The sequence below is a fragment of the Oreochromis aureus genome, linkage group 10, assembly GCF_013358895.1.
Source record: "Oreochromis aureus strain Israel breed Guangdong linkage group 10, ZZ_aureus, whole genome shotgun sequence".
NCBI classification, from domain to species: Eukaryota; Metazoa; Chordata; class Actinopteri; order Cichliformes; family Cichlidae; genus Oreochromis; species Oreochromis aureus.
The window spans coordinates 5,033,837-5,056,084 of record NC_052951.1 but is presented as its reverse complement, the minus strand read 5'-3'; the positions used below and the strand labels follow the sequence as shown (position 1 = coordinate 5,056,084).

At 41.3% G+C, this 22,248-nt stretch overlaps 1 protein-coding gene across 4 annotated transcripts in view; it reads right to left on the bottom strand.

Annotated features, from left to right (window-relative positions):
• The window catches only part of robo3 (roundabout, axon guidance receptor, homolog 3 (Drosophila)), a 143,371-nt gene that overhangs the window by 55,532 nt on the left and 65,591 nt on the right, over positions 1–22,248 (bottom strand). For all 4 annotated transcript variants that reach the window (XM_039618794.1, XM_039618791.1, XM_039618792.1 and 1 more), the window contains exon 2: positions 17,627–17,953. In XM_039618794.1, coding sequence (XP_039474728.1) covers positions 17,627–17,834 — 208 coding nt within the window. In that variant the 5' untranslated portion in view covers positions 17,835–17,953. The remainder of the gene's footprint in view (positions 1–17,626; positions 17,954–22,248) is intronic.

The following is a 22,248-nucleotide window of genomic DNA, read 5'->3' as shown; positions in this document are numbered from 1 at the left end:
AAAATATAGATATGTACTGATAAATGATCTGAATTATAATATCTAAAAGTCGAATCACATCAAATCGGGACCTTGTGAATCGGAATCAATACCCAGCCCTGTTTCCAGCCATCGTGGAGTGGGACAAACTAAAAACTACCATAAAAATCAAATGCCATCAGTACATATTAAATGGTTCTGGTTCTGATGGCAGACTTAACCTCTTAAAAAGGAGTTCTTCTTTCCCACTGTCACCAACTAATTACTCATAAAAGATTCTCTCATTTTTGGGTTTCTTTCTCTAATGTGGTGTTTATTTTAGAATATAAAGAATCTTGACAACTCTTTCTTGAATATCATTAAGTGTTAACTCTATAAATTCAACAAATTCAATTCAACTGAAAAAAATAATCAAAATAATCTTTGTTATAAAAATAAAATAATAAATAATCCTGGAGACGTAAATATAATTTGTATAAACAAAGGCGGGATTTGCCAGGTGATAGTCAGATCTAGCCAATGTTAAGCAGATTAACGGTCGTTTAAAAAAAAACCCCACAAACACTGTGGTGCACGTGATTCTGGAGCACCAAGACTCACTGTATATCATGCTTATATGATATCAAAGGCCTTGGCAAACCCTGCATGTCTCTTGCTGGATCTTTGCTCTCCCTCCCTTTCTTCCACCTTACACTTGGACGCACACTCATGAACCCACTCAGAGCTGAACAAGCCTGAGGCAATGCTAGGTCCATTTGATTGAAATAGCCATATTTCAAGTCAAGTGGGGGGCCATATTAAAATACTACTTGGCAGGCAAAATCTTCTTACACTGAAGAAGCCCTACAGCTCTCCTGCCCAACCCTAGCCCAACCCCTCCCACTAACAAAAGACTAATAAAAATCTCCCAAGTTTGTGCAAACAAACACAAATGAAGCCAGTCTACTGTAAACTATGACATAGAAACATATTCTCATTTGAGTGCAAATCCTTCCAACATCAGAGAATGGGGAGCGTTCACCTATGTGTGGTTCAGCAGAAGGTTCCCATCCCAATTCTGAGCATGCTGAATCTCTGGCTGTGCTCACCCACCCAGCAACCTTGAGGTTAATCCACTGCAAAACTCCGCTGGCATGTCATGCCATGTGTGTCTGTGTATGTGTGCAAGAGAGCACACGAGTCTTTGTGCCATTTTTTTTTCCATCTACGTGTTTCATCAGTGTAATTCCTGGTGGGATGCACATGACTCCCCAGACCTGGGCAACTTGCAGACCAAACCGTGTGCTGACACTTTAATGCTTTAGGAATTAAACTAACACCGCTGGCTTCCTGGCTCATGAAAGTAATAGGAAGCCATAGCACGGACCAACAGAGGTATTCTTTAAACAGAGAAGCCAGCTGTCCCTGACTTCTGACCTTTCATCTGCAGCCAGGAGTAAGAAAAAAACAATTTCCTGGTGTGGATCAATACAATCACATTATCAAAAAGCTTTAGTTAAGATTTATTTCTACACTGCCATATTCTCCAAGCAGGAATTTTATGATATACAGTGCTAGATCGTGACCTCTAGACGGGGTATGGTCAAGGTGAATGGCTGTTCAATGTTCAGTCTATATCAGATCTATCAACTAAATGAAGCTGTGTACTTGTTTAGTGGTTCATGGTTTCCAAAAGTGTATGTTTGATGATAAAAAAGGATGGCAGATGATTATCTTGGATCGATAGTAAAGGACTTCTCTTAATTTGAAACTGGTACACATGGTTTAGGGAGCATATGAAGTTGAATCCTGAAGCCACACAACGGTTTGTTACAAAAAAAAAAAGAATGCTCCTCTCATGGACATGATGATGAGATAGAGACATGTCATGTCTCCTCAAATTACCACAGCTATTTGTGAAATAGTCAGACTGTTTGACAATATTTAATTCAGCTTGAGTGGAATAAAACGATCAGGCGACGTGGCTCACACGTGATCCGACAGGGTTGTAGAAAAAAAAAAGCTTGCAAGAACAATGTCCCAGCACAAACATACACACACATCTTGGAGAGGGTTTAAAGGCCATTTTCTGCTTCAGTTGGAAATGTGCCATGCCTTTAGCAAGCAAGCAAAAGAGGAGATGAAACAGCATTTTGATGAGAGTCGTTTGGCAAAAACAAGATGGGAAAAACAATTCAGAGGAAAAACATTTGGACCACAAGTTACAAAAAGCAAGAGAAAGGGGAGAAGGATGTGCAAATATGCACTTAATGTGATATGATGTGCAATTCGATGAATATGTCGACAAATATGGGACTTGGTAAGTAAATGTTTGTATACCACTTATGAGACGTATATGTGCCATGTTACGATTTAATGAATAAAATTATTCTGTTTAAAATGTTCCACATACGAAGTTGTGGTGCAGGAATGTGTGTTCATCGATCGCCGAATCGTTTAATCTCCTCTACCCAAACACTTACATTCAGAGAGCATACAAAAGCTTAAATAAGGAGAATTGACGCATTGGTAATGTATGCATATCATTGCTAAGGAGAACTGAAATGACAATCCTCCTCTCTCCATCTGCCCACCCGCCACCAATACCACCCGCCACAGTTCCCAGAGGGTCCCCCATGACAATACAGAGGTGGTTGTACCTCCTGTGTGTGGTCAGCTAATAAAACAATTGTCTGGCCTTGAAAAGAGGATTACTTTAATCTAGCATCCTGCTGCTCTAGGCGCATAACGTGAACCTAGAGCAGCAGAATAAAAGGGTCTCTGAGAGCTATTGAGACACCCATTGTAAAGCAACTGAAGCTCCCCCATCAATCCATAACCCAAGATGCCCTGAGCTGACCCTCAGGTCCAAACAAGGGTACTGTAGTTTATCCATCTGGAAAACCATAAACACTCTTTAACTCGACCTTAAGTGAATTGGGGTGCACAGTCAACTATGAACAATGGATGCCCCTACACAACACTATTAATTATTGACTATTGCGTGGGATCGTGGCAATGAGCCTTATTGTTAGAGCTGAATTCAGCTTTAACAATAAAGCAATTCAAGTGAAACTTTATGAGAAGAATTTAGACTATGGTCAGACCAACAATAGCACCTAACCTTAAAATAAAACTTGCATAAACCCTGCAGTCACTGAAAAGGAAAAAACACTCTTTCTCTTTTCTTTTTTTGTAAAGTTTTGGCATCTGCTTTAAAATCCCTTTCAATTATTCACTTCAGGTTTACTTGGAAATACGCATGTTTAAGCTAGCAAAATCTAGAGAAGTCGAATCACAACAGTTTTCTCAGCAGTGTTGCCTGCACACACATGTACACACAGCCCCGTCTCTTTTATGTGTCCATGTTCTTTCACTGTTAGGTCACTTTTCCTGCCACACAGTTGAAAGCGGAAAGGTGCAAACCAGTCATTGACACATGCAACATAAGCATCTTATGTTGGAGACAAGCCAGTGTCTGTGTCAACTAGGGCTGGGCTATATCATACCGTTCATGATAATACCGGTGTAATTTTGGGCAACGATAGGAAAATGAAATATCGCGATAGAATGTGGGAGAAACACACATGCGCAGTGCCTATGTTTACATACGCACATGGCGGCGACGCAGAATGAGAAGAGCGAAAGTGGATCGTTGAATGAAACAGATGAACCAGAGTTGGTTTGTAAAAATGCTGCAACTTCAGTGGTGTGGAACTGGTTTAGCTTTCGTCCGTCAGATACACAGCAAAGCACTATTTTTGGTAGCACATGCTAGCGGGCTGTCGTTATTACCATGTTGTTTGGAAAATACGGCACACTTAAAATCAATCCTTTGATTTTTCTGAAAATTGACAGTGTCCCTTATAATCCCGCGTGCCTTATGTATGAATTCTGGTTGTGTTTACTGACTTCGAAATGATTTTATGGTGAACACGGCGCTCGAAAATCTGTCAAATGTTTCAGTACGACTTTGCTAAGCTACGAACCCGCACCGCTTGATGGATTGTCGGAGCATTACGGCTATCGTAGGCAGGAGCCTACAGGGTGATCGTACTGTGCTTCAACATAATATTACCGTATTGTGTGTGTATAACCTCTTTTTAAGTTTTGTGGATATTATACATGGTTATGCTGAGGATATGTCGGCCAATTTCCACTGGAAATGCCTTTTGGTTAAACTGTCAGCAAGGAATTTGCACTGTTACATTTTATATAACTTTAATGCACATAAAAACAGCTGCTTGTTTAAGTGAAAATACATTGATGGGGTTTTTACACTAATAAAGTTGTGGAGTTGTAAAGTATTTTGTCTAGTGTCAATTATATCGTCAGTTATATCGTTATTGCAAATTTTCAAATGTATATCGTGATAAATATTTTTGGTCATATCGCCCTGCTCTAGTGTCAACTAACCCCTCGTCAGCTCTCTCTGTCCACTTAAACAACTTATGGCTGTTGCCCAACTGATGCAGCAGCTCTCCCTATTGAAAACACTCAAATGTGTTCACATAGCTGGAGCAGATGGTCCAAACTTGCATCCTGCCATGTGCCCAGCACACTTTTTAGCCTGTTTGTGTGCCATGCCTGATCATAACCCTGCACTAACAGGGAAGGGGTGGCTGTGGTAGGACCGAGGGAGGGAAGAGCAACAGTTCTAATTTTCCACCCTGTCAACAAACTTCAAAAACAGATGGATCTTGGAGCAGAAATCCCTTTAGCTCTGCTTGAATGACTAAAGCCCCTGTTCACTGACCTTTTCTAACACAAATGCATCCTAAGGAGAAATGAATCTTGTGCAAATACACACCAGTAGAAATCAATAAGCATTCTCCACAGCCGTTTGCCCTCATAGCTACCATTTGCACATAGGTCAAATATGCTTAAGTCCCCCTGAAATGCCTCTTTTACCACAAAGAACTGCTGATCTGTATTATTCTGGCATTGAATAATCAAAAAGGAAACTTTTGTGGCTAAATGAAGATGTAAACCAGTAAGGACTGTGACCATGCAGGATCAGAATAACACACCTCACATATCTCACAATGGCACATATCAAACTACGGAAACTTTCCAAAATGAACTAAATTGTGACAAATGGGTGGGAGTAAAGACCAAAGCCTCTTTGACAACAGCCAAATACCTGAGTGCTCCTCGTCAGCACCATAGAGTATGTGTCAAGAGATGTCAGAGAAGGGAACAGTCACGAAACCAGCAACAGGATGCTGGCGGATACACTCAAGTGGGACATTCAGCAAGGCTGATGTTAAAATTCGAGGAATTTATACAGTAAAACATGATTAAATTGCGAGAGAATTGAGAGATTGGTCTTAATAAGACCATGGCAGTCCTTAGGATACAAGTGAAGAACATAAACTCCTTATTTATATGGAGACAGGGAGCAATGATAATTTAACATTTAACAGTAGTGATTTGGGACAGAAAGATATTTTCTGCTAAGAAATCGTCAGAATCATCATATATATACACTTTACCATATTTAACCTAAATTTAGCTCGAGGGGAGCAGTAATGAGAAGCTGTCCAATTACTAGAGAGAGATGACCAGTAATTGGACTGCTGAATCGAGTGACAAATAACAAGGATGACTCTTAAGGCTACTTAAGATGGGCAATACACAATTGAAACGAGAATCCCATCCACCCACTATGATCTAACGATTTTAGGGTTTTCAGTCACCAGGATAGGATGGAACACACTGACTGCACTGCATGGTCCAGCAACTAAATAAAGTCATCCAAAACTAAATCTTCAGTTCTGACAGCCGTTTTCTGCAAATACTCTCCACTGAGCTTTCCTTTCATTAAGATGTGCTCATAAACGACAACAAACTGTTGTTTAATTATGTAATGACATTCCCAATAGCTCTTGGTTCAGTTACAGCAAAGAGTCCTGCAAACTGCTCTATTTTGAGGCTTAATGTCTACTTGGATACTTGTGCCTCTGTTGCTTTAACGAACTCTCTTTTTATCTGCTCTGTTATAATACTCTGATTGCATTTGATTGATTTCTTTTAAAGCAAGCATTGATTGCGTTTGCCTCTCATGCTCACTGTCTGCCATGAATGATGCCTGGAACTCTCCAGGATGTGTACTGCTTCATATTGTTTCTGATGAACTGATGGATTTGTTTTAAGCTATCCCCTCCGTAGCTCTTACCAAACTGCCACTTTCCATGATTCTTGTATTTGTCTTTTTTTTGCCTTGCCGGCTATTCCATGGTTGCATCTCATTATTGCTGTCATTATAGTTGTTGTTCTGCTTTCTCTCTAGCTGTGTTTTATCATGATTCCCCCCTACAGACACTCAGACCGACATTAGCAGCACATTAAAAAACACATAATCTTTATTAATTTCAATGAGGCTTCTCCCCTGGTGCAGTAGGAGTGCTGCTGCAGGGGGCTCAGGCCCAAAAGAGCAGAGCAGTCTGGGTAAAGGTATATCCTAGCTCTATTTTTGCCCTGTGCAGAGCAATATCAGGCAATGCAAAACAATGGCCTGTCAACTACATACAAGCAATAATTACAGGAATACATTCAGCATGTAACCTGAAACCGAGTAAATGATTGGTGCTTTATCACTCTTTCAATCTTTGTGTCTACTAAGCTACCAACTTCCAGATTTGCTTTTCTTTCTATTATTCTGTGCCCTGAAGCAATACATTCACACCACACACCCCTTGTGTAGTTCTGCCAGAGGGCTATTGTTGGCCTCAATGAGCTCAAACAGGAGGTCATTATGCATCCTTTAAGACTGCCAACAATGAATTATATTCTTAACCAAATCACATGACTAATACATATATGCAGACTAGGGGTGCAAAAGTACATGTGTTCATTCCAAATTGTTCACTGTGATGTTTGGATTCCTCCATAAGCCCTGTTAGCCAAACTCTTAGAAGTCTATTTACTTTAGCAACCCAACAACAAAGCAAAATTGTTTTTGCCGTGCACCAGTTGTTGTACATTTTTCACATTTTTCAGGCAAAAATGGCAAACATTATCTGGTTTCAGTTCCACACTGGTGATTTCTTCTGTTTTTTTGTGTGACTGTTGATAACATAAAATAATCCTTCTTTGGATATGTGTAACAGGCACAATCTGATGTTGTTCCTAGACCATCATAATACTGTTTATAAAGGATCAACAGTGCAACTAAGCAGTGACGTTGTCGGAGCATTCAGTTAGCATTAGCCAAGAAGTTAGCTAATGCTTTTAAAACTATCACTAGCAAACCAACATGACTAAAATAAATTTGGGTAACATTACTATGATAATGCAGGAACAACACCAACACATGGGTGTATGTAGTGAGTGGGTGCCATGTTTAGTCAGTTGAACCTTCCAAGCTAGGTCTTCACAGACAGAGAAAACAACCCTTTAGTTGTGCTGATGGGTCAAATGGTTAATTTGAGTTCATCTTGAATATCTTAATGGACAAATGCAACATATTCATGCTACCAATTAGCACAGTGGTTTAGCAGAGGACCTTGTGTATAAGGCAGTGCAGTGCCTGCGATCAGTAGCGCAGAGACACAATGGGGCGTGATTGGACACAACAGTTGGAGCACGGGACCTTTATTGTTGTCTGCATCCCCCATGGCCTCTGTGTAACACTCTTGTTGAAGAGGGGGAGGAGGCTACATCACCTGTTGTCAATGCCCCCCCACCCTCCACAACCACCCCCAACCCCCAGTCTAACCCCTCACCCTTTGGTTTTTGTCTCTCGGAACACACACGCGCGCACACACTGAATGGTCTAATTAATTCATGGTTATCCTCTGGAGAAGTGTTTGGCTAGTGGGTCTGGCTCAACGACCAGCAGACGGTCGGATCATACAGAGGGGGTTAAGCTGACGGCCTCACTCCGACCATCTGATCCCCCCTTTCTAAGATCAGAATAACCACCAGCTCTGTGCTCCGCAAGGCCGAGACCTGCAATCCCATTAGTGAAGGATGGACACACCTCAGAGGTCACACAAATACACACACACACACAAACACAAAGAAGTTATCTTTATCTCTGTTATCTCTGAGCAACTGATAGTTCTGCTGCTGCAGCCAGCGCAACAAATTTGGATCCTTTGCTTTTAGTTAGAGTTGCATTAGTGATGGTACAGTATCACTGTGACTCAAGTCAGCCCTGACTTTGGTGAATAATGGTAAAACACAACACAAATCCTTTCAACAGCTGCTGAAAAGTCTGTAGGTATGGAATTTTTACTCCATCAAACTGCTGTGGATGCAAAAGTGCCCTCCGACAAAAATGTTCTCTGGGATTGGTCATTTGTGATTGACATGAGACCAATCAGATGACAAGGGTCAAATTCTCTGCTAATGAGAAGACTGCTTACTAATTCTATGAGCAACCAACTATGGAGAAGTTACAATCATCACACTTATTTAAGTGCACACACAAATCTACACATAAGATTTCCAGCACAAATTCTTTTACACTCAGATTTTAGATATCAGCATTTTGTCAACAAACCTCTCTTTAAAAGACATCTAAGACATAATGATATGATAACATCAGCTGATTCAAATCACAGTAACAGCTTTAAAAGGCTAACTGAAAAAATCTGAAAGATTATTAACAGTGTAAAAGAAGCTTAAGTCTATTAGTAATACAGCCTCCAGACACAGGCATTTAAGTATTCTTTGGTCCGTGTGGCAAGCCAATGACGAGAGCTGAATGAGGGATGAAATACAATTTCAGAAATGGCTATTATGTGACAAGAAAGTGACTTTTTTGTCAGCATTTATAGTTGGACTGCAAACAGATGTCCAATGGAACAGGAGATCTTGGCCCAGACATCTGCTGATATACTGGAAGGCCTGAAACATTGGCTCTTGCTCAAAAAAACTGAGTCATCAGCTGATAGTCAGTAGGTTTCAAAATTATGCTAGCTTGAAGAGCAAAACCTTCCACCAGCCTTGTTTCATCTTTAATCACTTGAAGATTATGTTGTTATGTTATGTCTTTATTAGAGATGGCACGATACCACTTTTTTATGTCCGATACCGATACCGATATCATAAATTTGGATATCTGCCGATACCGATATGAATCCGATATAGTGTTTTTAATCAATAAAACTGTTTTTTAATATCTTGCTGCATTTTGTATAAGTTCATACTCAAGTTTAAATAAACAACAACACTAAAGCTATTCTGTTATACCTGTATGTAAAAAATACACTGCACCCAAAATATTTCATAGTTCAGGAACACTGATCAATCTAATAAACTTAATCCTCCCTATTCTGGTATTTTAAAGAGTACTTAGCAGAAATATTAAGCAACCTAACTAATAGGGTTGCAAACTCCCAGCAAAAAAAAAATAGGAACCACCCCCACCCTCCACCTCATGATGCTTAATCAATGTAATCAACTTTAATTTGATGCAGGGTGAAAAAAAATGCACAGAAATAAATTATTTTTCAAGAATAATTAAATAGATTCAACATCTTTCTTCAACAGAATTGCAGAATTCACAGATGGTACCTTCTCAAAGAAAAAAGTACTATAGCTTACTAGGGTATATTAGACTTAACAGTTACTATATACAGTAATGGACTTCTATACATTTTAAATCAGATTAAAACTTTGGGTGTAAGATTCAGATAATTATTTATTAAAAGCTAGGCATTTTAAATGAGAATAAGAAAGAAAAGTATGTCTTTGTGCCCCTTTTCCCTGTTCATGCCCTATCGGCCCCCTGGCTACACTTTGCTAGATCCGCCCCTGCACAGTTACCAGCCGTCAGCTACGTGAAAAGGATCCTGGTGTAGAAAGTAATATTAAATACATTCTAACAACAGCTTATCAAGCTTAAACGTGCTGCTGTTGTTCAGCCGCTGGTTTCCTCTTTCTGGTGCAAAGTGGACCAAAAAAACAAAGAAGAGAGACGGACTCGCGATAGAAAAAAGCGATCAGCTGATTCAGTTTTAGATTGAAGTAGCGGCAGGAAGGTGAGGGAGAGAGAGTCAGTCGCTCCATATATCGGTTGTTAAGCTTAACATGGGAACGCTTTACAAACATTCAGAGATGAACTTACACACTTGCTTTACTTCTCTCTGGGATAACTTCCTCGGAGATGAAATGCTGGTTTGGTAGCGAGGCTACAAATACACACAGCAGCTCTATCACGTGAGCACACTGCTCCGACGTGCTACGGTTATGAGCCGAGTTACGCCGTGTCGCAAGTTTTGTGAGGTGTTTTTGATATTTAAAGGATCGGATTACATTTTTTATTTCTCGCCGATATCCGATCCAGTAATTTAGGTCAGTATCGGACCGATACCGATACGTAATATCGGATCGGTCCATCTCTAGTCTTTATACCTTCTTTAAGTGGAAAGCACACAAAGCACACTAAAATGTCATTCAGCACCAACAGCAGCTTTATTTTAATGTTCATTTTCATTCTGGTGTTAACAGCACTGACCTCAGCCTCTGTTTACACTTGACTGGCTGCGGTATGACTACGGGTCAATGGCCACTTAGCCATACATATACAGAGCACATAAATCAGCACGGCTGTCCTCCACTGTTTGTGACACAGCCTCAACAGAACTCATATCACATCCCATATGGCTTCAGACCACCGGGGTTACCAGCAGAGATAGAGATCCGTTCTAGGACGGCACAGGCAGCGTGCAGAGCGAATGCTCTTTTAAGAAAGCCACACCACACCACTTTTCTGTCCTGCTCTCCTAACTCCCCTAAACCTACCAACAGCTTTTCTCATTTTCAGATTCATAAACCTTGAAATCCATTTTTCTGCACAGGGGTCACAGTGATCAAAGCCAGTATGACAGGTGTGTGTACACACACTGCATATGTGTGTGTGTGTGTGTGTGTGTGTGTGTGTGTGTGTGTGTGTGTGAGAGCGAGAGCGAGAGAGCTGGAAAGGGAAAGCAGCATCCAGCTGGTGACAGTGCAGTTCAGCTGTTTCTGGAGAGGATTACAAAGGGTGAGAAAGTTGGCCTGGACTATAGTTACAAAGACTTACACATGTTTACACACACACATGAAATTCACAAAAAAGACAGAGGGAGGCAATTTTATCATGTCTCCACCTGTTCATTCCCTAAAATTCTCAAGACAGCTGCTATCCTGAATCTGTGAAGGTTAACCTCGAAATGACCTTAGAACAACGGGTGTGAGTTGGTTTTGGGGGCAATAAAAGCCTTAGAGTTTACCACAGTCAGCTTTATTTGAAGTTCCTTTGACTCCGCCCCAAGCACGTTGGAAAAAGTGCCATTTCCCCTCGCCGGTTGGTGTGAATATTCATGAGCAATAAAGCCAGGCAGAGTAGCAGGCATAATAAAAATGTCAGAGTTGTAAAGCACTCAAAGTAAAAAGCCGCCAAGAGCTCGGGCAAGTCACTCTGAATGTCAAATCTCCGCCCAGGGGTCTCTGGTCCGTTAGGACTATTGTGCTGACTAGCTTCCAACAGACGTGCCATACAATTTTGTATGCCACATTTTCAGGATCGAAGGATCCTTTTTAGCTCGCAAAATCGGATAGGACTGGGGTGAAAAACACAATTTGGACGGGTATACTAGAGATGGAGGATGTGCTCTTAAAGCAGGGCAGTGCTACATACAGGCTGGGACTACTGCTAAATAACAGCTACACAAACAGCACAAAGTGAAAGAAATTGTGCAGTAATTCTGTTGGTATGACTACTCTCTTTTGTTCCAGCATTTTTTAAAAGCTCTCAAATGTATTATGTAGCAACACATCATCTAATTTTTTTAAAATGTAGAATTACTTTCATCTGCTAGCAACATCACCTGTGAGGTTTAGCTACATCTGCTGATACTTCAAAAGGCTAACTGTTCTTGGATCCAGCATCCATTCATCAAATGTGTCATTAATAAATGAAAACTAAATCTGAGGCAACTAAGTAGAACCATCCTTAATGAGGTATTGAGTGTGTAATTAGCACTGAATAAATGCTTGCAAAAGAACAATGGTCTTTTTACTGCTGTGAAAAAATGATTAAAACAAATTCGTACCTGCAAAAAACTTAGTCAATGTGAAAAGAAAGTTATTTAACTTCTTCTGGATAACTATGCTTATTAAGGGTTCATAAATTCAACTAAAACTTCCTCATTTTAGCTCTCATCATCATTTGTAAAATTCCATTCCAATACCTTGGAGTGATGCTGACCAATAAAATTATTTCTAAGGCACACATAGATATCTTTTTTACTTGGAATACTACTATTTGTATTCACACAACTTCACTAAGTTGTGGTGATTTTTTGCCTTTAATACGTACTTTATTTTAACCCACAGGCTTTTTTTCCCTAAACCTAACCAAGCAGTTTTTTTAGTAGTCAACAGGTAGTCTGTGGGAAAAAACTAATCCTACATGGAAATGCCAAAAGCCATAGTACTTGGCTCCAGACTGAATCAGCCCCCATGTAAAAATGCCCAAATTCACAGCATTAAAAAGATTCTTATGGATTGGTACAAAAATGTTTTTTCTCTCTACAGACACCTCCACCTTTTATAACAACTACACAGTGGGCGAACACATTTGGATACTCCCAAGGTTTAAAGTCTAAAGCGAGCTTTGGTTGTTAGCTGTCTAGGAGGCTTAACTTTAGGTAATTTGAGTCCCTCGTACAGGGAGTGCAGAATTATTAGGCAAATGAGTATTTTGTCCACATCATCCTCTTCATGCATGTTGTCTTACTCCAAGCTGTATAGGCTCAATTACCAATTAAGCATATTAGGTAATGTGCATCTCTGTAATGAGAAGGGGTGTGGTCTAATGACATCAACACCCCATATCAGGTGTGCATAATTATTAGGCAACTTCCTTTCCTTTGGCAAAATGGGTCAAAAGAAGGACTTGACAGGCTCAGAAAAGTCAAAAATAGTGAGATATCTTGCAGAGGGATGCAGCAGTCTTAAAATTGCAAAGCTTCTGAAGCGTGATCATCGAACAATCAAGCGTTTCATTCAAAATAGTCAACAGGGTCGCAAGAAGCGTGTGGAAAAACCAAGGCGCAAAATAACTGCCCATGAACTGAGAAAAGTCAAGCGTGCAGCTGCCAAGATGCCACTTGCCACCAGTTTGGCCATATTTCAGAGCTGCAACATCACTGGAGTGCCCAAAAGCACAAGGTGTGCAATACTCAGAGACATGGCCAAGGTAAGAAAGGCTGAAAGACGACCACCACTGAACAAGACACACAAGCTGAAACGTCAAGACTGGGCCAAGAAATATCTCAAGACTGATTTTTCTAAGGTTTTATGGACTGATGAAATGAGAGTGAGTCTTGATGGGCCAGATGGATGGGCCCGTGGCTGGATTGGTAAAGGGCAGAGAGCTCCAGTCCGACTCAGGCGCCAGCAAGGTGGAGGTGGAGTACTGGTTTGGGCTGGTATCATCAAAGATGAGCTTGTGGGGCCTTTCGGGTTGAGGATGGAGTCAAGCTCAACTCCCAGTCCTACTGCCAGTTTCTGGAAGACACCTTCTTCAAGCAGTGGTACAGGAAGAAGTCTGCATCCTTCAAGAAAAACATGATTTTCATGCAGGACAATGCTCCATCACACGCGTCCAAGTACTCCACAGCGTGGCTGGCAAGAAAGGGTATAAAAGAAGAAAAACTAATGACATGGCCTCCTTGTTCACCTGATCTGAACCCCATTGAGAACCTGTGGTCCATCATCAAATGTGAGATTTACAAGGAGGGAAAACAGTACACCTCTCTGAACAGTGTCTGGGAGGCTGTGGTTGCTGCTGCACGCAATGTTGATGGTGAACAGATCAAAACACTGACAGAATCCATGGATGGCAGGCTTTTGAGTGTCCTTGCAAAGAAAGGTGGCTATATTGGTCGCTGATTTGTTTTTGTTTTGTTTTGAATGTCAGAAATGTATATTTGTGAATGTGGAGATGTTATATTGGTTTCACTGGTAAAAATAAATAATTGAAATGGGTATATATTTGTTTTTGTTAAGTTGCCTAATAATTATGCACAGTAATAGTCACCTGCACACACAGATATCCCCTAAAATAGCTCAAACTAAAAACAAACTAAAAACTACTTCCAAAAACATTCAGCTTTGATATTAATGAGTTTTTTGGGTTCATTGAGAACATGGTTGTTGTTCAATAATAAAATTATTCCTCAAAAATACAACTTGCCTAATAATTCTGCACTCCCTGTATGTACCTCTCTGGCATGCTTGTGGTGTTGGTGCTTTCTGGGGCTATTGTAATGGAATTACTTGAAAAATATTGTGGCTCGTTATAAGGTATAATCTCAGCCTCCGTCTCTAAATGTCATTGTTGTCAATCTTTATGAGCGGTGCAAGGAACGGCTCATATATATTTCATGAGTCACTGGTGATCGACCTGTTCTGCTGTTTAGGCACGAGGATGTGCTGTGAGGTGTGGGAATTATGGGAGCTAGTGCAAATAATATGTGTTAAACATTGCAGACTGAATCGGAGCTGACGACAGCAGATGTTCTCTGTCACTGAGGAACCGATAAACATTTTAGAGCCATCTTTTTAAGCCTGAACAGGTCTTTCATCTTCAAAAGAAGATTTCTGGTGAAGTATCCATAACTTCCAAGCTTCAGCTAAGCTGAGGGAGTGTTGCTTCAATTCTACATGAAAGAACCTCTGGTAGTAACAGATCTACTTTTTTGCTCCTGTCACTTTTGGTGTATACATAAAGAACATTAAAAGACTAACATGTGATATAAATCTTTTCAAAATAAAGCAGTTCCAGGCATGTTTGTCAGCGCTGGAAAATTCTGCCAGTTTATCCATACTGCAGCACACTGGCTGTCATCACCCTGCTTGCTTCTCAGCTTACAGCAGATGGTCCGTGAGGGGTTAAACCTCCTGAACCTTCCACCCTTCCCGCTGTGTTGGCTTTCACCTCAGTACCAAATATACACACCAATACACAATGCAGCTCTCTCTCAGTTTGCCCTCAGTGCTTCCAAGTCACCGGCTGGGGAGCAAAGTGACACCATGCCACAAAGTGCCATCTTGCGCCTTTTTGGTGCCATGCTGAGCCCCCCAGGCAGCTCCAGGCAGGCTTATGTGCCTCTGGCCTCATCTCAGGCCCGATTGGTGCCGTGCAGAGGGGCCTGGAAGGAGCTGGCACTGGCCTGGCTTTGGCTTTGGCAACTGTTTGTTCTATACAATCTCCCTCTCTGTCTCTCTCTGGGGGCGATACTCCAAAAGCGTGTCTGTGTGCTGGCATGAAGACACAAGTAAAAATACATCGGTTTTCCCTCTACCAACATGGATTAGGGATGCTTATCTGTGAAAGCAACCGCTGTGAGCCAAGTTATGTCCGTGTGCATGTGTGTGTTTGCAGGCAGCTGTGCACAATGTCACCTCATGACACCACAGTATTAATGGAGGAAGCTGGATATACAGAAACAGGACTGATCAGCTAGTGGCACTGCAGGCTGAAATCACACTGGTGTTAAAGATAAACCCTTGTGACCCTCCACCACCTCACAGAGATTGAGTGTTAGATTTTGTTGATGTGGGCCTACAAAGAAGATTAAACTCTCTGGTAACCTTTAACAGCTGTCAGATATATGGCAAGGGTGCTGGAAACCATAACTTTTGGTTAAGCGCTATGCTAATGTGATGAATGAAGAAAAGCAGGAGGAGCATCTTTGCATGTCTTAAGAAGAACTTAAAACTAGCACAGCACGAAGAAAGAGTTGAGGAGAACATTGGGAATTATTCATGTGGAGCGAGAAATGTACGGCCTCTGTCGCTGATTCATTTCTTTCCTCTTTTTGAAAAGCGAAAAGTGATTCACAACACCTCCACCTACTCTACCTGTCCAGGTTTCCACATACAGCTTACACTTCAAAAAACACCCCGCAGCTGATGTTGATACTGAAACAGAGCGAGACCAAAGTGAAAGGTAATTCTTCACGCTACTTGACGAACGCTTTAGTCGGGGTGACGGACACACTGTGCAGATCCCAGCTGCTTATTGAGGATGGAGAATGATTCATGGGCCGTTCTTCTGTTGAGGCGGACGGGCGAATTCAGTCTTATTATTACCTTTGTGGGGAGAGCATTTCAGGAAAATATGACACCTGGCTACAAAGTGTTGCACAAGAAGCTAGGGCTTTGCTAGTTTTTAGTGGGGATCAGGGTTTGTTTGACCATATTCAGCTGGTTTCCGTTAGTGGAACAAGAGATGGTTATAGTTTTAAAGGGAGGCCGATACTAGGAGAAGCCTGAGTGAGGGGATTAGAGGAAATGTCAATCTGCAACAGCTGCTGGAGGCAAGTTTGTCTAAATGAGCAGATTAAGAAAGATATCAGAGGAGCTGTAGAGCCTGGCTATCACTGTCACTACCAATGATTCTGCTCATTATAGATGTCATCTGACAAGTCATATTATATGTCTACACAGAGAGAGCAACAAACTAGTCCCCAACTATGTTTGTATTATAAACTGACAGGATTTCTTGAAATTACCTGCTGCCGCTGTCAAAATAAACTTTGACTTTATAATGATTTTCTAAAACTAAAGATAATAAGCGAATCTAGCAGCAAAGATTTAATTGGCTCTGCCCAATCTCACTGTTCACAGGAAGCATGGTTACGGGGAAAAAAATCAAGAGGTGTTTGTTGGAAACCCATCTGACAGGAGATTGTTGTATTTTAAGGATCGAACATCTGCTAGTGAGAAGCTGCCAACTAACAGTGGCCTTTGGTCCCCTCCCTGCGAGACAGTTTTTCAGCTTTCCTGTCCAGTGGCGACAACTGTTATCTCTGTTGTCGGAGCTAGCTGTCATCTATCTACATTAACAGGCCTGGTCACAGAGGCCTGGGCAGTGGAGGCTGGAGAGAAGGGTGAGTGGGGCTCTGGGTAAAGCTGCCAGGAGATCTGACACCAAGGTCAGGGGTGGTGTCTTAAGTTAACTCAGCCAAGTGAAAGCGATGATAAGAGAGCAGAGTGTTTTGAAGCTTCCTCTGCAAACCTCTGCTTTTAAAACGCAGCTAATGTTATTATTCTGTGAGTTTTATCTGTGATTTCATTCATTTTTACTGAAACTACATGATATTTGACACTTGTTATGAGGACTGCTTTTCTCAATACACACTATATTCTTTTGTTTCTTGTTGCCTCTGCTGCTTAGTTTTTTGCCGAACCAGCAAAGCCCCTCTGCTGTGGAACCAGCTCCCAGTTTGGATTCGAGAGAGAGGGCATTCCCTACTTTTAAGTTAGACTTTAAAGGGCTGGAACCTGTGATCCAATAGGCTCAGGCAGCTGGGTGACTTCTCGTGATGCACTCTTTTTTTCTGTCTTCCCTCACCTCCCAGCTAACAGATCACAACAGATGGTTGCCCCTCCCTGAGCCTGGTTTTGTCTGTTAATGCCGAGTTCGTCCTTCCCACCATCGCCCAGTGCTGCTCATAAGGAACCATCCTTTCTCTTGTGCTATAGGCTCTTTAATTTATAAAACACTGAAATCAGTGTTGCTGTGAACCCACGCTAAAACACACATATACGCCAACACACACTAACACAAGCGCCACACACCAACACACACTCACACACACTCACACAAACACCAACACACACTCACACAAGCCCTTATAGCAAAAACATCAAAGACACTTACTTGCCACTTCCAGCGATGCATTGCGACTGACTGCTTCACCCAAGTAGTTGCGCGCCACACACACATACACACCCTCATCAGGTTTGCTTCGCCTTCCGTGTACAATTCGCAGAAAGAAGAGGGAGCCGCTGGGTAATAGCATCCTGTGGGACCGAGGGTCCTCTCGATCAGTCTCGACCCGCTCTCCATCTTTGTACCATTCCACCATTGGAGTCGGACGCCCCTCAGCCTTACAGTTGAGGGTAGCTGGCTCCCCCTTGGACACAATTAAATCAGAGGGATGCTCTACAATCCGAGGGGCGGCATCCTCTAATCTGGGTCGGGATCCTGGTGGGAAAAGACACCACAGAGGAGAGACAAGTTAAAGACTACATTTGTGGTGCATGTTTTATCGTGATACAGCCAATGTCATTTGACACGGGAGAACACAGATGCTGTGTTCTCCCGTGTCATGAGGAACACAGCATCTGCTTAGTCATTAATGCCAAATTATACAAAAACCTCATTTCAAGGTACTGAACTGAGTATAAGCAGAAGTTTGTACGATGGGAATACCATAAAACTACATTGGTCACAGACTATGGATGTGAAGAGCATGGTTACAAAAGCATACCAGTGGAAAGGATCACACCTAACGAGCCTAAAAGTCCTCAGCCTTTTTTTTCCTTTTTACATATTGGCCACTGCACACAAAAGGCAAGTGGGCGGCAAAACTTGTAAAAACACACTCAGCTCGCCTATTTCCAAACCTCTTGAGCTGGACTGCAGCTGAACTCGTCATTTTATCACCAACAACACGACTGTGTGAAATGAGCACATAATGTTACATTTCAAGTATAACTCGAGAGGACGTGTGAAATTACATGCTCTAAATTCAGCATCTATAAAACTAAAAGCAAATCCTTGAGCCGTGGATGAGAAGCATGAAGGCAGTAAATCGCAGGAACCACTCTGATCTCAAGCTGATGAGAAAGTAGGCTGACTGAACCGCGCACATACTAAGATACTGAACACATATAATCAGCTCTGTACTTTACTTTCAAAGAATCCTTTGCTGAGTGGTCTCGACAGGTGTTTGGGGTTCAGGTTTGTGCTAATCTGTCCAAATGTATTGAATTCTTGTTCAGAGCTCTGCAAGTTTTCTCTTTCTTTTCTGAAAGCTGGATTGAAAGACAGAAGCAGAGAGAGATTAAAGTGGGGTAACTCCCCAGGTTCTTCTACCACCTCCAAATTTTGCTCTCCTTTGCCCAATAATCAAACTTACTCCCGAAAAAGTTGGGACAGCTACTAATAAATCCATATTTTTTTTAACAATAAAACATAGAAAACATGTCAAATATGTAAACCGAGCACAATAAATGCTGAAAGGTTTATGGAAGTTTAGGATCAACATATGCACCTATCTATACCGCATACTGTGTCTATTACAACACCATGGCATCGTGCTGAACTGCCCTGCCTGCAGTCCAGACCTTTCACCAGTTGAAAACATTTAGCACATCATGATGTGATCTGATAACGGACAAGAACAGGACAACATTCCAGCAGCTGGTCTTCTCAGTTCCCAGACTTTCATAGACTGTTGTTCAAGTGGGGATGCTGTTCCTATCAAATTCAAAGTCACATTGTTTTTCTCTGTTTAAACATTTGACGTGTTTTCTGTGTTTGAATTTAATCCAAATCATTACATTCTGTGTTTTTTTGTTTTTTACATTTTAGACAATGCCTGATTTTTTATTATTTTTTTTAGAATCGGAGTTGCAAATGATAGCATGACGGTTGTGCTGTAATGTCAGAAAAGCAATAACACAAACTCAAAAACCACGAGGCACAAGTGAAACATCACCTTGGAGAGCAAACAAAAGCAAGAGAAGAGGAGGTGCATCATCGTCGGTGTTATTCAGACGCTTGTGGGATTCATGAGTGTATTTCTGATTTGTCTTGCCTCACCACTATACTAGCAAGCCGTGCTGTTTTGTAAATTATAGGAGTGCTGCAATGCTTAGCAATATCCTAATGTTGAGCAGTGTTGTCTTTTTAGAACATTCACAGCAGGAGATTAGCCCGAGCGCTGTGCATATAACAGGAAAACAGAAAACATGAATTGCTGTTTATTTTTTAGGAGCGTTGCAGCTGAGCTCTGGACTGTAGTTTTATTCCACACCACTGATGCCATGATTGCTCAAATAAGGCTTAAATAGGTTTTGTCTAAATTGCTTTCAATCGTGAAAGCTTTTGAGTAAATTTGCATGTAAAGAAGACTGAAAACGAAAAGCAGACAGAGCTACAAGCGAGCAGATAGTGACACTGTTGCATTTGGACGAATCTTTAACCCAGGAGGTGATCAGCTCCCTGTGCTCATCCTCTAATATTGAGAGATAGCTTAAAACGTGCCTGCAGCATAGGAAAGTTGTAGACAGTGTGCTGCAGGGTGACAGAAAAGAAAGATAGCTACAATAGTTCATCCCACAGGTGCATGGATAAAAGGAAGTTCAAAGGTTAAGACTTTCTGTCTGATAACGTCTGATAAGAAAAGCAGTCAAAATTCTCGCCTTCAAAGCGACAAATCCTCAAGAAGGTTTTGGGGGATTAAAAACTCCACTAAAGTGCTTTTTGCTGATGGGATATAGAGTACCATATGACAGTCTTGCTCTCGATGAAATTACATTCAAAGAGATAGGAAGCTCAGGATAGGAGGAAAATGTGCAAAAGCTTTGAAGTTGCTTTTAGTTAGATTCAAATAGCAGCTGGGAATCTGTGTGCCAAGCACTGAAAGCATGACACAAGATAAGGATACACCTAAAATTACATTTAAAGTACTGTTACTTGTTATCTTGCATCAAACATTACCACTTTCTTCACATTTCAGTTGACTAAAATGTTTTTACAGTCTTAGTTTTTTGATGACTTTGAACTGGGGCTGAAAGTGATTGTATTTTAATTCAAGAATTCATGATAGTCTAATTTATACAAACTATTCCCCACAAAAGCACCTTGTGACGGAAAATATAAGCCTGAACTTGCATTGATCAAATTTAGAATCAGCGTTGACGTTTTCTGTGAAAACCCAAATGGAATTCTACGCTGCAGCACTACCAGAGAAAACTTTTGATGTGAAGGATTTCTAAAAATGAATCAAATAAAGTAATATTGTTAAAAGGTTGTTCTTCTGTCAAACGCTAACAGAAAACAGTTGTCATTTGGTTAAGTGCTCTCTGACCTCCCTCAAGGCCTCTGAGCTGTAGACTGTTCATCTAATAGCTTTAAGGTAGTAGCATCGTGGCTGAGCTGAGCCTGTCTGATCGGGGATATCTGGAAGAGAGAGAGGGGGGGGGTCTGTTGTGAGAACTCAGCAGGGCACAGCCTTTAAGAGCTGACTCATAAATTTTACAGTAAAAGCTGGTTGGAACAAGTCATGTGGAAATGTAAAGCAAAAGCTTTTAAGGAGGACGAGACCATCATGTGCGACTGAGCTAAATATTATCAAGAGAACGTCCAAGTTGCAACCACTGAAGACCAACTCTTGACAGATAACACGCCTGCTATCCACAGCAAAGCAAGCTTGGAGAAATGATCTCTCTCCCACTGTAGCAATATGTGGGATGTCACACAGAAATCTACGGCTCCACTGAAAGGATGACAGCAAAATGTCACTGCAGCCGGGAAATGTTCCGCAAGTACTATGGAAAAATGTCATTTTCTCAACTTCTACAATACCCACATTGATTCCGACATAAATATGATGTTACAGAAAGGCAAAATGGTTGCAGATCAGCATAACAGAAAATGACTATACTGCTATGCATACAAGGATATTTGAATTTCTAAGGCAAGCAGCACTGCTCAGCTACCGAGCGAGCGTAGACATATGGTATGTAACGGATAAGTGCAAGGCTGGAAAAGATGAACTCCAATCAGGTTAAATGGACAGTTTGGAGTCTCGACAGTCTGACTGCTTGTCTTGAGAAGACTTTCTAATAGGAACGTCGGGGCCCTCTGAGGACCTATTAGCTCCCATCCATCGTGTAATACAGCAGGATGGCAGCAACTCTCAATGATACATGTGAGATAATAAAGCCACAGGGATGCTCTAGGAGTCTATCCTGTGAGAACTGCAGTCTGGTTAACAGAGAGTGAAGAAAAGATGCAATACTGTCTAAATTGTCAAATCAAAAACAGATATTGTGTGAGAGTTCCTGTTTAGATCCTGTTGCGAAAATTGTTTTTATTTCCTAATTAAAAAACTGGACAAAGAAATACAAGAAATGCAATATGAAACTTTCTGCAGCTTTGCAGTCACCACATCCCACCTACGGGAGAAACTTCTAGACATTCTCATCACAGCTAAAGAACAGGACTATTGGCAAGTATGAAATATGTAATGCTCTACAATGTAAGGATAAAGGCTGCGCAGTGTTGTTTTGTTACACTGCAGAATGAAGGGCAAATTCAGACAAAGAGTAAATTCTTGGGAGTAACCAAGGAAAAGTCAACAAATTAAGATGTGGATATAATCTAAGTGCAAAATCTCAGGCTCCTTAATGTCATCCTCTCCAAAAAAGAGCAACGAAGCACAGGTATGGGCAACGGTTCATCAGTAGTAACATTTCTGGCAGACTGAG